The sequence below is a fragment of the Mauremys mutica genome, chromosome 11 (assembly GCF_020497125.1).
Source record: "Mauremys mutica isolate MM-2020 ecotype Southern chromosome 11, ASM2049712v1, whole genome shotgun sequence".
NCBI lineage: Eukaryota > Metazoa > Chordata > Testudines > Geoemydidae > Mauremys > Mauremys mutica.
In genome coordinates this window covers 64,341,320-64,357,598 of record NC_059082.1, presented here as the reverse complement: position 1 = coordinate 64,357,598, position 16,279 = coordinate 64,341,320, and the positions used below count along the sequence as shown (strand labels likewise).

Here is a 16,279-nt window from a genome sequence, read left to right as displayed (position 1 = left end):
ATATTTTTCCATCACTTTTTCTGACCTATGCATTACATAATAATGTTCCCGTGTGTTGATATAATGTATGTTGCTAGCAATCCAAAGAGCTGTAATAATACCAGTTGACATGATCCAGTGGACTGCCTCTGGACCAATTCGATCTATATGAATACATGGTATCTTTTAATGCAGAGTAATATTTTTCTTATAATGTTATATATATTACATATTTATATGTGCAAAACTACATCAAGGTTCTAAGTGACTCCCACAGAGGGAATGCGAATGAGAGAGTTAAGATTATACTTTATGCTTTTAATTTAATTTTATGTACTACACCTAACTTTCTTTTGATTGATTTATTTCTTTGTGCAGTGTGGTGTTAAATCTAATCAGATAGCAGTTAACAGTTTCCCACCTGTGAAAGCCTACTTCATTCTTGCATCATTCATGTGTGATGGAGTAGCAGTATTTGCACCTGTCTAGTTTAATTCTTTGTTGTTTTCTTTTTTAATCCTCAAGGATTTTTTAAATCTATATCTTTGCAGTTGTGTGTCTATTGAAGTGTATGGACAAAGCAGAACGGCCTATCGCTCCACATGCTAATTAGACCATTTTGTAATTTTTGCCTGTCTTTTTAATAAGACTCAGAGGTTCTTAATTCCCAGATCCTTACAATCACACACAATCATAGACTCTTTATCGGAGTCTCTGTTATTTCAGTAGGTAAATTCTTAATGGGTCTCCCTTCTAGTCCCTTAACACTGATACTGTATCAGTTCAGCACTAGGAACATCCTCTGCTCTCTAGGGACAGAGCATGGCGTCTGTGTATTACTCTCAGCCTCTGCCATCCCAACCAGGGACTCCATTGTTAATTTAGTGGTCGCAGCTTAACCTTCAAATCTTAATGTATTATTATTTTTTTGGTATTAGTTTTGGACCAATTGAATACAAAGGCCCTATGAGTGCTGTTTATATTGAAAAGTTTGTTCGCCGGGTGATGACACCACTACTCTACATCTCGTCTCGATCAAAATTACTAGATTTCCTCTCAAATTATGAGGTACTTGTCTCTCTTGTCTAGTTTTACCATTTGTGGTTCTGAAGGGGTTTGATTTGTTTCAGGATTAAATCTGACCTTCTCCAAATCAGTAGGTTCTTCCAGGGTCTCAGAAACCTGCAGTGCATCTCAAGTGTTTTTACAATTATAACACATGTGAAATGACAGACCAATAATACCAGTTCCTAATACACTGACTACATATTTCCTACATTATACGAATTTCAGTGTTTCCCTAGTTTATGATTATTAATTTGTTTTATAGTAGTGTTTAGAGACCACAACCAAGAATGCGACTCCTCTGTATCAGGTGTTGTATAGTTTTTGCCCCAAAGGATTTACAGTTTAAGCTTGGAATGCAGTCAAAGGATGAATAATAGAATTAATGTTTAAAATAAAAGTCAAAGTAATATTACAAATTTCTAATAAATGAGAATATCAGTCAAGTAAAAGCTCACATTAAATCAAATGAATAACTGGCTTCTAGAGACAAACAAATTCGATAACCTGCATTTGTTTGTAGTGTAATGTCACACTTTTAATCCACATCAAGGGATGTTGCATTGTGTTTGACTAGCTTTCAGTTTCTGGTGTGTACTTACCACATTTGGGCACTGCCACAGTGTAGGTTGGTTTCCAAACACACGTTAAAATATGGTCCCTGCTTTGAAGAGTGTGCAATCTAAAAAGAGAGACAAATGAAGGCCAGGGAAAAGAGATACCACATGCAAGCAAAGTTGTCTGTGTGATGATTGGCATATGTCATTTTAGTTGCATTTTTTTGTTTCTGTATATGGAAAGATTGTGGAAGAGACGAGGATTGATAAATAGAGCATAGATTTGATGTGCATAGGAATAGGAGGAATGATGGACAGCAGGGAAGTCTGAGACTAAGTATGGGGAGAAAGAGGAAAATGGAGATGGGAAAATAGCGAGTGGGATAGTTTAGATGGGGTGTGGAGCATTGTGGTCAGAAAGTACGGTCCTAATGCAAAGGGGGTTTGGTCAGAGAGAAGCAAGAGCAAAAAACAGTCAACAAAATGTGAAATTTGACTAGTTCAAATGTGAAGTTTCCAATGAGGTCAGGGGGCGGAGGGGTAAGAAGTCCCTGCTAATGCTGCTGTTCCTCCTCTGAATTGCTCTGAAGTGCCTCTGACTAATGTGGAGCCCCCATATGTTTGTTGTGTGTATGCTGCCACAAAATGGGAGCTGCTGAGCCCCCCTCTCTATTGCAGCTGCCACCCTAGTCTCTCTTGCTCCCAGCAGGATCCAGTCCTTGACTAATAAAAGGCTCCTTGTCCCTGCTGTCCATCCTTGTCTCAGCAGGCACTTGAGGCGTGGCTTAATCTTGTGGCCATGCTGCCTGTTTTCCCTCACTACCATTATGGTCTGTGGATTACAGTAAAAGTTAGGGCTACATTCTCTTCTCAGTCCATAGTGGAATGTCATAGGGAAGTTTTGCAGAGATCAGGGTAGTATGTGGCTTTTATGTAGTAAGTAAACTTTTAGTTATTATTTCTATTTGTTCAGTTCCTTATTGTCACATTTGGTACCACTGAGTGGGGAAAATGTACTCCCCTTTTAGGATTATGACTACTTCTGCCATTTGATTATCTTCTTTCCCCATTCTCCTTTTTGCAGTTTCTTTCCCTTTTTCTTTGTGTGTTTCCTTTGGCCTTCCCTCCGTATTTTCTTCTGTGCAGCGACATTTTCCACACTATTTGGGTTTTGCTCCCACAGATGGTCAACAATGAAATGTTTAATGTGGACAGTAACATTTCACTGAGTTTTAGCACTTGTCTCAATGAAATTAATGGCTGATGGGGATTCACAACTCTCATCCTCATTTTTCAAGTAGTCCATTGATTCAGGTGGACATCAGGTGGACATCTGTTACACTTGATTCATGTTTGGAAGATTTTCTTCACAACCATGAGGGCAAGAGGTTTTTTTTTTCTTTTTAAATTAAATCTTAGATTATTAATATGCCTCTGGTTTCAAGTTTCAGATTTCAGTATGAACAATAAGGATCAAATCCAATCAGAATTCCTTTAATCACATCAAGTAGTCTCTGAACAATTGAATGCCTTATCCCTTATTCAGGCCAGACTCTAACTGAAGTTAATAAAAGATTGTCCTATGTAATGAATATGAGAACAGTCCCAAAGAGCTTGGAAGACCATGACATCAGTGTATATTGTACATACAATACGGGTTAGGGGGAGGAGAAAATAATGTGGACTAGTACTTTTAACAAGTAGATCTCCAAAATGACAAATTGTGAAAAGTGGTACCTCTTGTGCATACTTTCTTTTATATGGCCATTATGTCTACGCAACTGTATAACATACCTTGCAAGATGTAATAATGTACTCTAGTTGGGTCTTGCTGTCTCTGAAAACAGTTCTCAAAGAGAAAGGTATGGATCAGTGATGCATGGAAGTGTGTGTGTGTGTGTGTGTGTATTTTTTTTTTCTGGGAAAGGTAGTTTTGCCAGAGTCACTTACATCTACAAAAGGAATTAAATTTAGAGTTCAACCTACCCTCTTTCCTTAACTCACTCTGTTGTACTTAGGCCTTTCAGGGGAGTGCCAAAAGGTTGGACGCAGCTATATATATTGTCTGTTCAGTGTTGCAATACTTCTTTTTCTCGCTCCTATGGGGTGAGTTTGTGATTGCCTGAGGATTGCTTTTTTTTGTTTGTTTTTTGCAGAATTTCCTTGTTTTATTAATTTAAATCCAACTTTTTATACATTTAATTTATTGTAGTCATGTGGTTTAACACAGTGGCTCTCAATCTTTACAGACTACTATACCCCTTCTAGGAATCTGATTTGTCTTGTGTACACCCAAGTGTCATCTCACTTAAAAACTACTTGCTTACAAAATCAGACATAAAAATATAAAAGTGTCTGATTACACTATTACTGAAAAATTGCTTACTTTCTCATTTTACCATATAATTATAAAATAAATCCACTGGAATATAAATACAGTACTTACATTTCAACGTATAGTATATAGAGCAGTATAAACAAGTCATTGTCTGTATGAAAATTTAGTTTGTGCTGACTTCGCTAGTGCTTTTTATATAGCCTGTTGTAAAATGAGGCAAATATCTAGATGAGTTGATGTACCCCAGAAGATCTCTGTTTACCCCCAAGAGTATGTGTACCTCTGGTTGAGAACCACTGGTTTACCATATCTCATCTAATATTAAGGACAGGAAGACTTCATGATTTAACAGTCTTTACAATGTAGTAGCATCAGAAATGGATAGAGATTGTGAGTTGAGCCAGTGCTAATGTAACCCACACACCACCTGGGTGTGATGTTCTGTCCCATCTAGTGGCACCAAGACCACTTAGAGAGAGTTAAATGAGTCTGCTCTACAGCCTTAGCTCATGCAGTAGAGGCTCATGCACTAAGTTCCAAAGGCCCCATGTTCAATCCCGCCCGACGACCAGGGTCTGTTGGCGTTACAAGTGGGGGCTCGTCTGGGATTTGAACTGGGAAGTCTCTGAAACTCGGGACGCGCTTCCTCAGCTAGGGGAAGTATGTAACCCACACACCTCCTGGGTGTGATGTTCTGTCCCATCTGGTGGCACCAAGACCACTTAGAGAGAGAAAATGAGTCTGTTACACTAGCTGCTGTGCATGCATACTAGCAAGAGCTTTCCTTTTTTTTCCTCTGAGACATCTTCCTTTTTGGTTAATGAAAGTGATGTAGTACATTCTTGAGGACTGTTGTCACAACTATATAACTAGCAGTTTTTAACAAATATACATCATGAGATATTAAATATATTTAAAGTGAAGCGAACCTGACAGCAGTATATATTACAAAGGTACATAAAGCAGTTGCATTTCTTTCATGCAAACATGTAATTTCATACCTACTTGACTGATTAAGAAGTGTATCTCTGTTTGTGATGTTTGATTCTTCTTTTGCTTTTTGGGGTTACAACTGGCAAACTTTGCCTTCTAGGTGAGGGCATCCAACATCCTTTTAAGAATACCTCTAAATTGGTAAGGTCTGATAAACATATGTAATAATCTTTCTAGAAACAAAATGGGCACTTGAGTTCTAGGATACTGATAGATGCTCTTAAAATTGGGCTGTATTTAAAAAATCACTTATTCTATTGAGATAACATTTGTGATCGTTTCCCTGAAACATAAAAGCAGCCTCAGGTAGCCATTGCTTATATCAAAATACAAGGTTGTACCAAATGTGCTCCAAAGTTCAGACAAATACAATTGTCAAATAATTTAGGTGGAGAGCAATTTTCTGTTTTGCAATCTGGTATGTATAAGAAAGAAGTTGTATGCTACAAGATTGATTTCTGGGGAAGGATCTTCAGCTGGATGAGTTGAAATTGTATTTTGAAGAACGTTATATCTTCAAAACAAAGCATGATGCAACTTGAAACACGAGGCAAACAAGTTTCAGAGTGGTAGCCGTATTAGTCAGTATCAGCAAAAAGAACAAGGAGTACTTGTGGCACCTTACGCAGGAGTCCCCAACGTGGTGCCCATGGCGCCCGCGGGGGCATCTAAATGCACCCGCGTCCTGGCCAGTGGTCGAGCATCCAGAAATTCGGCGGCATTTCGGCGGATGCTCGACTGCCGCCACGGTCCTTCGTCTGACGCACGCCAGACGAAAAGGTTGGGGACCACTGCCTTGGAGACTAACAAATCTTTTGAGCATAAGCTTTTGTGGGCTAAAGCCCACTTCATCAGATGCATACAGTGGAAAATACAGTAGGAAGATATATATGCATCTGATGAAGTAGGCTTTAGCTCATGAAAGCTTATGATCAAATAAATTTGTTAGTCTCTAAGATGCCCCAAGTACTCCTTGTTCTTCAAGCAAACAAAGACGTTTGGATTACTTCTGATTCGTGGCACCAGGAGATGTCATGAGGAAGAGCCCAAAGCCTGAGAAGAACAGTGAATAGGAGGAGGGTCTATAGGGTGTCTAGGTCCCATATTGTTTAAGGGATTATACATCAGCAAATAAGGCCCTCAGCAATCCCTTTACAAGATAAAAGCAGATCCACATGTTGACATGAATTCCTTTGCAGAATCTAACTTTGTAATTTATGGGTTGGTCTAAATGGCAGCCAATGCCAGACATGCAAGCTGGGCATAAGATATTTTCTAATGGTCACCTCTGGTAGCAGACATGCTGTGACATTCTGCACTGGCTATAAGACATAGGTTTGCATTGTGACAGCCCAGAATAGGGGGAATTGCAGTAGTTAAACTGAAATGACAAAGCCTTGGGTGGCGTTGGTGAGACTGAACTTCTGTGGCAAATTCTTTTCTTCTGTTCTGACAGATATGTTAGTTGCACTTTGTGAAGGATTATTTTCCTTTTAAAAGGACAAACTGCTGTTTTTGAGCTCCAGTTATTGTGTACACAAAGATTCTTCTTTGTCTTTCTCTTTTTTTGAACATTTTATTTACAGCTTTATGCAGTAAAAATGATAATGTCACAGTGAGAAATGTACATTGATTTTAGCAGACGTAGTCTATATAAATGAATGGGGCTATTCTTTTAACTTTTAAAAGGTGATTTATCTTGACTTTTGATTGTGATGACTGAAAAATATTTAAAGAGTTTTTATTTAAAAAGCTTTTTCCCCCTTCTCTCTTTTTAAAAATTTTTTAGGGCTAATATCGTTCTAGACGTTTATATTCATGCCTAGCAGTGTTGCTTTCTGGTTTGAGCAAAGAAGTGTTTGTCAGGAGTTACTGACTTCTATTCCTGTTTCTGCCCCTGATTTGCTGTGTGACCCTGAGCAACTCTTTTCCTCAATTCTGTCATTTTGAAATGAATAGTAATTTTTACCTACCTCCTTATGGCTTCTGGGATTTAATTAATATATGTAAGATGCTTTGATATTCTCCAATGGAAGAAGCTGTAGAAATACAAAGTATTCTTTTTAAAATAATAATATTCAACAGTTAAACATCATTTATATTTTCAGTGCACATTCAAACTCTTTTTCTCTCCCACTTTCAAAACTCTTCTATGTCCTTGCAAAGTCAGCAACGTTTATTTTACATCTGGCACATTCTCACATTCTGTTTTTATAGGCCAGTCTCTTATATCAGAGAAAACAAATCCTTGTTGGTTCCAGTGTAAAGGGGACTAAAAATAAGTCTACTTTGTCTTCCTGCCCTCACTCATTTATGGCTCACTCCTGCCGGTACTAAGGACAACTGTATTATGGTAAAGAAGAGGAAGAGGGGGAAATATCAGCCACCTCCAGAAGTCAGAGCACCAGTGAGATTGAAGCTGCCAGCCACAAGTGGGAGAGGCAAGAGTAGAGAAGAAGGGAATTGGGCAGCTGTGCCATAAGTTTAGGTAGTGAGGAGAGAAAAGGACCCAATGGCTGGGCAGCATTTGCAGTAGAGAGGAAACCCAGAACACACAGAAATGTCCAGGAAAGCAGAGGGTGAGAGAGGAACAGATCAATTAGGAGGGAAAGATGGGTTTAAAAACAAAAGCAGACAGTGTGATTCAAATTTTGCCACATTAAAAAGCAGTAAAATATATATAATTATTTTTCTAAAATTGCTTTTCCATGTAAGCCCAGGGACAATGTGCAGCTGTGAATGGGAGAGGATGTGGTCCCTGAAATAATTTCTGAATTATGATGTTGTTCACTGTGAAAAAGTTGGAGAATCTCTGTCCTGAGGCATAGGTGTTTTGGATTGGAGAACAGGAAACATGAGCAGATTTCTATGGACTTCCTCTCCAACAGTGCACTATATTTTTGGCTAGCCTCTGATGTTGACCCTCATCTTTTACATGCTAAAATGATAATATCTTATAAGAAGAAGAAACCAAATATTTACCATGACTGATCAGCAGTCATTTTGATTTCCAGCTTTTTATAGATAAAACAAAACCCTACAGTGTGTACATTGTGATTTCGTGTGTTTGGACCAGGGGAGAGGTCTGTGAAAAGACAGTTTGCTGTGAATTATTCTTGTAGTCATTTCACTGATCTTATTTTTGGGATTCTTTGTTTATGAGAGACATAGGAAAATCTCAGAATACCATTTGGTTTCTTAGAATGTTTAAACTATTTCTGAGCAGAATACTTCTATTTTTTCTTATTGTGTCAGGGACACATTTTGTACGGGACTGAAGTGATATATTTGGGGGAATTAGCAATTCACATTTACAAGTGTCCCTATTCTTCCTCTTCATTTACGCAGACAAAAAGTACATCAGAAGTGCTATTCTTCAAAATTAAATGTACAAAACATTTTTGATCATGTCAGAAAGGATGTAGAGAATTTTGATCAACATTTGACTTCATTTTGACATCTTATTTATCTGTTTCTATTTCTTAGAATTATTGATGAGTAGAATGTTTCAAATCCTGTAACCTATATGAAATTTAAGATGAAAATAGCAAATTGATGGGAAAGTGACACAGTACTGTATAACAAAAATAGATTAGTAAAGATATTAATAGACTGAAAAGCTATACTTACTGCCACAAGAGGGCCACAAACCCTGTGATAAAATACCTGGTTGAAAAATGTATTATTTTCTTGATTTGAAAGTGCTGATTCTTCTCTCCTTAACACTAGCATAGAACTCTATTGAAGGCAGCAGTGGATGTACACCATTGTAAAAATGGTATGAGATCAGAATTGGAATTGCTTGAGAGATGCAGGAAAAATTGCAGAATAGTACTTGGGGTTTTAAACAACTGCCCCCCCCTTCCAAAAAAGATTTAAATTACTTCAGAAGTAAGGTTTACTGCTTCTAAGAAAGCTCTGGGTCTGTGTCCAGATTGCCTGTGTTTTTTGAATTAGAACATCTAACAGTTATTTTAACAAAATGTTAATCTCTGACACAGTTCTTCAGCTGTTTAACCAGATTATTCAGGAGCAACATCCTCCATCTGAGGTGCTTAAGCAGCAGACTTTTTCCTTCAGTAGTGTCACATGAGAGGCCTAACTGGCCTAAGAAGAGTAAACAAAAGACACAAAGGTGCACAGCATGCTTGCCCTCTCCACATCTAAGGGTATGGCTACACTTATGGTTTGCAGCGCTGGTCATCCAGCTGTGTAGGAGCAGCGCTGGTGTGTGGCCACATTTGCAGCATTAGCAGCGCTGTTGGGAGTGATGCATTATGGGCAGCTATCCCAGCATTCAAGTGGCCGCAACGTGCTTTTCAAAAGAGGGGGGTGGAGTGGGGTCTAGTGTGACAGGGAGCGGGGGGAGAGAGAGAGTGGATTTTTGGAGCCAACACTGTGTGTTTAGCTTCCTGCCTTGAAAAATCAGAACATTTTTCCGACCCCTTAGTCTTAACTCTTAATTGCAAACAGCCTGCAGCCAACACGACTCCCCGCTGTTTCATTCGCTCCCTGCCTGCCTCTCATTTGATTGTTTACAGCCAGGTACAGATGATCACAGCAAACAGGAGCTCTGTTTGTTTTTTAGATAAGCAGCAACGGCAACGGAGGAGCTCGTTCACAACAAAACAAAGAGAGGCTGCATAACAAAACAAAGAGAGTAATTTATAAAAGCATTCTGGGATACATCCTTGTACCCTGGAGGCCAATCACAGCGCTGGTGTGTGGCCACACTTGATGACCAGCGCTGCAGCACCAGTGCTGGAATCCTTATTCCCCATGCTGAGTGAGGTGTACGGCCAGCGCTGCAGCCAGGGAGTTGCAGCGCTGGAAGTGCCCTGCAGGTGTGGCTACTTACTAATTGCAGCGCTGGTGGAGGCTTTCCAGCGCTGCAAATCGCCAGTGTAGCCATACCCTAAGGGAGACCTAGCTGGAAGGAGCTCTTCATAACAACAGCTCCTCCTTTTGCTCTAGCTCTGGGAAAATACCTCCTGATCAGTACAAATTGAATGGGTCATTTGTTCACCAGCTGCTTAGGAAGCTGGCTCCCATCTCTGCTACAGCAGTGCCCAGCTTGAGAGCAGTGGTAAGGGAACAGTCTCCATCATAGCCTGTGTCTGTCTAGGGAAAATTGAACTATCCACTTCAGGAATTAGTCAGAATTCTCTCTCCTTTTCCTTTCTGCCAGGCTAGGTCAGTAGCAGGGAGATGTTCCCACCGGAGTACTCAGCTGGCTGTACACACAGAAAAGTAGACAGCCTTCATTTCTGTGACGCTACCTCACCTCAGTCCTCAGTTCCTTCCTTAACTTTTAAGAGCCTTAGCTGATATAGGACATATAGTGGCTATCATTGGTGATTCTGGGCCCAAAAGATAAGTTTCCTCTTTAAAGTGTTCCTCTCCTTAAGAACAGTGAGGAGTCTGGTGGCACCATAAAGACTACAAGATTTATTTGGGCATAAAGTTTCATGGGTAAAAACCCCCACTTCTTCAGATGCATTGAGTGAAAATTACAGTGGGGGTTTTTACCCACGAAAGCTTATGCCCAAATAAATCTGTTAGTCTTTAAGATGCCACCGGAGTCCTCGTTGTTTTTGTGGATACAGACTGACACAGCTACCCCCTGATACTCCTCTCCTTAAGATGCACCACTCTTCTCCTGAGGGTGCTCCTGGACAGTGTTTAGGAACTTCCATCTGAATGGACAAAACAGTGCTTGCTCTCTCTCTTCCCATCCCCCTAATACTGCCACCTATCCCTGGTTCTTACTTCAGGCCTTAAGAAGAAGGATAAATTCAGCCAGAGTGGTGCTAAATGACTTTGCATATGTCTACACTTCGACCTGGGACAGCTCAAGGGACATATGCACACTAGCTCTGATCATGCTAGTGTGCTAAAAATAGAGTGTAGCTATGGCAGTATGAGGGGTTAGCGGCCCTGAGTACCTGCCTAGCACCTTGGATGGTAAGTACTCGGGGTGGCTAGCCCCTGCCGCCACTATGGCTACCCTCTATTTTTAGCATGCTAGCTCGATCAGAGCTAGTGTGGGTATGTCCGCTCAAGATGGGAATCAGACCCTGGAGCTCGAAGTGTACACACATCTTTTGATTTTACTAGTCCCAGAAAAGTGAGGTAATCCCTGGTGACTCTGTCTCCCTTTCTCAAGAAGGGAGAAAGAAAGCATCCTTCATCAGACAGCAGTATAGATCCTGTCACTGCTCTAGTGCTGAAGAGAAAAGACCAAGACCATGGAGACATACTTCTTCCTCCTAATGAGATTGGGGGCAGATGGGTGTAAAATAGTCCAAGCAGCAGGACAAAACCAGATTGGAAAAAATCCAGAAGCCCTGAAACAGTCCTCATTCCCCAGTTCTTCCTCATTCACAGAAGAAGGGGAACTTTCAGAATCAGAACCAGCCAGTTTCAGAAGAGAGAGAGAAATCAAGAGAGTTCCAAAGCGAACTGTCCATTTTACACCACACTAAAAAGAGAACTGAGAGCCTGGGGTAATTCAACCTCTCAAAAAACCCAGAAGAACAAATCTAGTAAAATAAGGCAAAATGAAGAGAAACCATTTCCCAGTATCTTCTAAGTAGCAGCTGTGTATCCCCCTTCATTTGACCCTCCCCAGAATCAGTGAGTGTGTAGTCCATGAATCCCAGAAGTGACAGAGATCCAGAACTTTTACACACTTCAAAAGAATATCAGACTTCATCTTTCTTCCCAAAGTGGAAGCAGTGTGACTTCTTTTGTTTAAAGATACAGCTATACCTCTAGGTAACTTCCTTTGTCAAACTATTGGAAAAAGGCTGGAAGCTAGTTTAAGGTTTTGTTTTGAAGCCTCCTTTGTGCCTCTTTGAATATCTGTAGCTTCTGGCTACTTTTCCAGAACCATTCTTGTCTTGATGGAGGATGTAGTTTGTTGGTAATAGCTCACAATCAGTTGCTATGGAGGATCGCAAACTTCATGTAGAAAATAAAGGTAGAACATATTTTAGTAAAACTGTGATGATATTTTATAATCCATATTTGAATAATTTATCATGCAGAGACAAGAAAATCAAAGCCACCTTACGAAGTATCTCACTGGTTGCTTCTCTTGCAGTGGATGCTTCTCTCAACTGCTTACATTTCATAGTTCCATGGTGGGCAATATTATAGTAAGTTGAAATATGTGGCTGGGCTCTTAAAATATATCTTTTTTGAGATGGGGCAACCAGAACTGCATGCAGTATTCAAGGTGTGCGTGTACCATGGATTTATGTAGTGGCATTATGATATTTTCTGTCTTTTATTATCTATCCCTTTCCTGATGGTTCCTAACACTGTTAGCTTTTTGGCTGCTGCTGCTGCACATTGGGGAGGTGTTTTCAGAAAACTATGCACAATGACTCTGAGATCTTTTAGCTAATTTAGACCCCATCATTTTGTATGTATCATTGGGATTGTGTTTTCCAATGTGCATTACTTTGCATTTATCAACACTGAATTTCATCTGCCATTTTCTTACCCAGTCATCCGGTTTTGTGAGACCCCTTTGTAACTCTTCACAGTTTGCTTTTCCAGTCATGGGCCTTGTTTGAGTAGAGTCAGGCATGCCAAGTTGTCTAGTGTGGGGTTGTATGCTTGTGTGAGAGAGGGAGAGTATGTGTGATTTGGACAAACGTCTGTGTATTTGGGACTTGGACAAGACTACTGAACTCATTTTCAGCTGTACTTTAAGGCAGAATTTGAAATGTGACAAATTTATTTCACTAGGAAAAGTGAATGCAGAGAAATCTTCTTGCATCATAGGACAGTGAAAGGATAACCATCCACACTTACAACAAATAAAATTCAGTATTTCATGTTAATGTTAGCAAGTTGCATTTAGTGTTCATTTTTAAAAGGTAGCTTTTAAACCTACTTTCTAGCTCTTTGTCCAGATAGCAGTGCAGTTATCAAGAAAATGAAGTGTGAATAAGAGTCCAACACCTGATCTCCAGCTCTAGGACAGTTCCTCCTGATCAGTGCAAGTTGAGTGTATGATTAATTACTTGTTTTATCTGCAAATGCAAATATAAATGGTTCAAGGAAGGCTAGCTTACATTCTGATCTGTCTGCTCAAGTATCTAAGTTCTAAGAATCACTGTTGTACCCTACACTATTATCACATCTTGAAAGTCTACAAACCAATTCAAGTCTCATTAATGTAAAATATCCCTAAGTAATTTTTAAAAATAATTGTATATTCATCTCAGTAAAATTCAGGGTTTATCAACCCATTCTCGATGGACAAAAAATTTTGTATCTCTTTCTAGAGATCACAGATCCTTTAAATCTCAAATTACCTGGTTGCCCAGGCCAACAAAATAGTATATTTTCTTTTTGTGGAAATGCAAATAGGATCGGGGTTTCTCCCCTTTGTTTTTGTGAAATCAGTCTCAGTGATTTCTCTTGCAAGAATCTCATATGACTGATAGCTTCCCAGTGTGATGTAGACTGGCAGTCATGCAGAGGCTTCAGATATAGATGAGAATCATGCACAGTATAGTAAAAACTTAAAGAAAGCCAAGTATTTTTTGTTGAAAATGGGTTACAGTTGACTTCATTGTACAATGACACATTAAATCCCAAATCTCAGTTTCAAAAGAACCCAGTATGGTGCTATGTAGAAAATCAAGTATTCCATCAACATGGTGGTGCTGAAGCTTGACTCCTGCAATTATTTTAAATTATTACTATTTGCTTAGAGAATAATGTAACAACTAACATGGGAAATATATAACTGTGAAATTATAATGTTTCTACAGATATACAGATTTGGTCTTGTGCACATTTTCCAAATTATAGTATTGGCTGATTTTTTCCCCCCTCCTTTTAAGATCCACTTTTCTTGCAGAGTAAAATGGCTAGTTTGTTTTTCTAAAAAAACCAAAACAACCCATTAATGTTTAATCTGTTATGTTTTTTTACTATAGTTAAATAATTGCAGTGTCCCATAAATGTATACTTTTGTAATAGCTTAGCTAACTCTAATTCTTATTCTTGCAGCCTGGAGTTCTAGGATATTTTGAGTTCAATGCTTCACCTCAGCCTCCTGGTTATTTGATATTCTTCACATCAGCATTACATTCATTAAAGAAAGGTAAAAGCTTAATCTTAAGAATTTAAGGCACCTTTGCAAATAGTTTACATAGGTGAACTTCAGTTCTCATCTGAAATATTTTGTAATTTGAGAATTACAGCTCTTAGTATTGGTCTGACGACTAAGTTGTATTCCTTTGTTAATAGACAATGAATGGATTAAGGAGTAAAACCTTTTTATTTAATTAATTCTTATTTTATATATCTTGTGGACAGGCAGAGTGAAATAAAATACATAGTGCATTTATCCTTCGTCATATTTTCATAGCATAATAAATATGATCTTCATTTTATATACAGTTTACTGAATATATCAAGCAAGTCTTATTTGCCAAGTCTCTCCACTTTATTGAAGGAACTGCAGTTCATGTTTCATGTCACATTTCATCGTCTACTATTTGGATACAGAAGTTCAAAAGTAAATATAATTTTTGTAGCCAAATGAAAATGAAGCAAAATCACAAGTCTAAGCAGTAAAATTATTGAGTGCATTCCTGTTTTTAGGATCTGATCCTACAAAAAGTTATGCTTGAGTGGTTTTACTCACATGAGCAGTCTCTTAAAAAACATAGATTTGAGACTGCTGATTTTCGGAATCCATGGTATGTTTGTCTATTTTTCAGATAAGTTTTGTTTTACACTGGAGTCAGAAGTCTGGTAGTGCAAGACATGACACTGGGGCTCATCCTCAGGTCTTTCCTGTCACTTTGCTTAATTTAGCTTCTGGCTTTTTGACTTTCCTCATTTACTTACTTAATTACTTAATGTTGGGAAACATCTTGTAAATCTCTTCAAGTTACCTTTTCCACTGAAAGATGCTAAACAAAAATATTTACTTCCTTGGGAGTGATTATGGTAAAACCAAGATAGATTCTTCTTACATAGAGCTTAGGTTAGACAACTGCTAACAAAAGAAGATGCGCCTCCCACAGTGGTCACTTAGAATCAAGAAATTTGACCCCCACCAAAAAAGTTGCTGACTGATGATCATTGGTTTGGTTTATGTCTGTTTTAATGGCTAGTAGATAGTCAGCCTACCCCCATCAGCATGAATATCTATCTAAGCAAAGGACATATCTGTATTTTGGAGAGTTTTATTCTAGTTTCCAAATTAAAGGAGAACTAAACCCCAAAACGTTTCATGTTTCCGTGCATAAACATAAAGCATAACACATTTATATGCATTTCGAAAGGTTATTTTAAAATGTAATTGTGTTCCTGTTGTAGCTTTTTTAAGTGCTGAGCATTTTTGCCACATTTCCTAGAAGCAGAAGCAATGATGTCATAACTTAAGTGGTTTACACACCACTGAGCTGGCCTCCCCAGTTAAGCCATCAGTTTCTTAATTCTGAGTACGTTGCAGAGAAAAGTGCACAAAACGTTCCTGCATTTAAAATGCTTCATCTCTGAAACAAGAGCTCGTACACCAAGAATAAATACAGTGTAAAATATAATTACAAAAATATCTTAAAGAACATTATTTATTTTCATGTTTGCAGCCTGTAAATGTCATATTTTTTTTAGGTGTAATGAACATAGTATCTGGATAATTTCATGCCAAATGTTGCGGAAACACTAAATAATACAACTTTTATAGCCTCTTTTATCCAGTTTGTTGCATACATTATATTAATTCTCACAACACTCTTGTGAAAAGAGTAATTATTATTGACCCCACTTCATAGGTTGGGGACCTGTGGCATAAAGAGATGGAGTAGCTTGCCCAGGATAAGTGAGTCAGTGGCAAAACTTGGCAGAACAGAGTGGTCCTTGCTTTGAGTTTGATATATTATTAATTAGTTGTCCTTTGAGACCCAATCCTTATTTTATGTTTTTTATTTTCCTTAATTATGCAGATTGATAATTTGTGTTTTAAAATGCTGAGGAAGACAAGTTGTCTTATTTTTGCTGGTTGAGTAATTCTTTTGTCAACTCTCTCTTATGGGTTTTGTCATATACATTAAAGCAAACTAGATACCTTATAGTTTGCACTAGCTGGGTCTATAAAGGGCAGCTACAGCACAGCACAGCACATTAGAGCACCTTACAAATTACTCCTTGAATGTGCTTTTCTGTGACATGTAGACAAGTGCTTATACCAGGGGTAAGAAACTTATTGCACGCGTGCCAAAGGCAGCACACGAGCTGATTTTCAGTGGCACTCACATTGCCCGGGTCCTGGCCACCGGTCCGGGGGGCTCTGCATTTTAGTTTAATTTTA

At 38.7% G+C, this 16,279-nt stretch overlaps 1 protein-coding gene across 5 annotated transcripts in view; it reads left to right on the top strand.

The window, feature by feature from the left end:
• TXNDC11 (thioredoxin domain containing 11) overlaps nucleotides 1-16,279 on the top strand; it is a 105,897-nt gene that overhangs the window by 15,904 nt on the left and 73,714 nt on the right. For 2 of the 5 annotated variants that reach the window (XM_044979404.1, XR_006572396.1), the window contains exons 4-5: nucleotides 918-1,047; nucleotides 13,966-14,059. The exons of 1 other annotated variant lie outside the window; for it this stretch is intronic. In XM_044979404.1, the coding sequence (XP_044835339.1) occupies nucleotides 918-1,047; nucleotides 13,966-14,059 (224 nt within the window). Of the gene's footprint in view, nucleotides 1-917; nucleotides 1,048-13,965; nucleotides 14,060-16,279 lie in introns of those variants that run through there. 2 more of the 5 variants (XM_044979405.1, XM_044979407.1) reach the window with 2 other exon arrangements.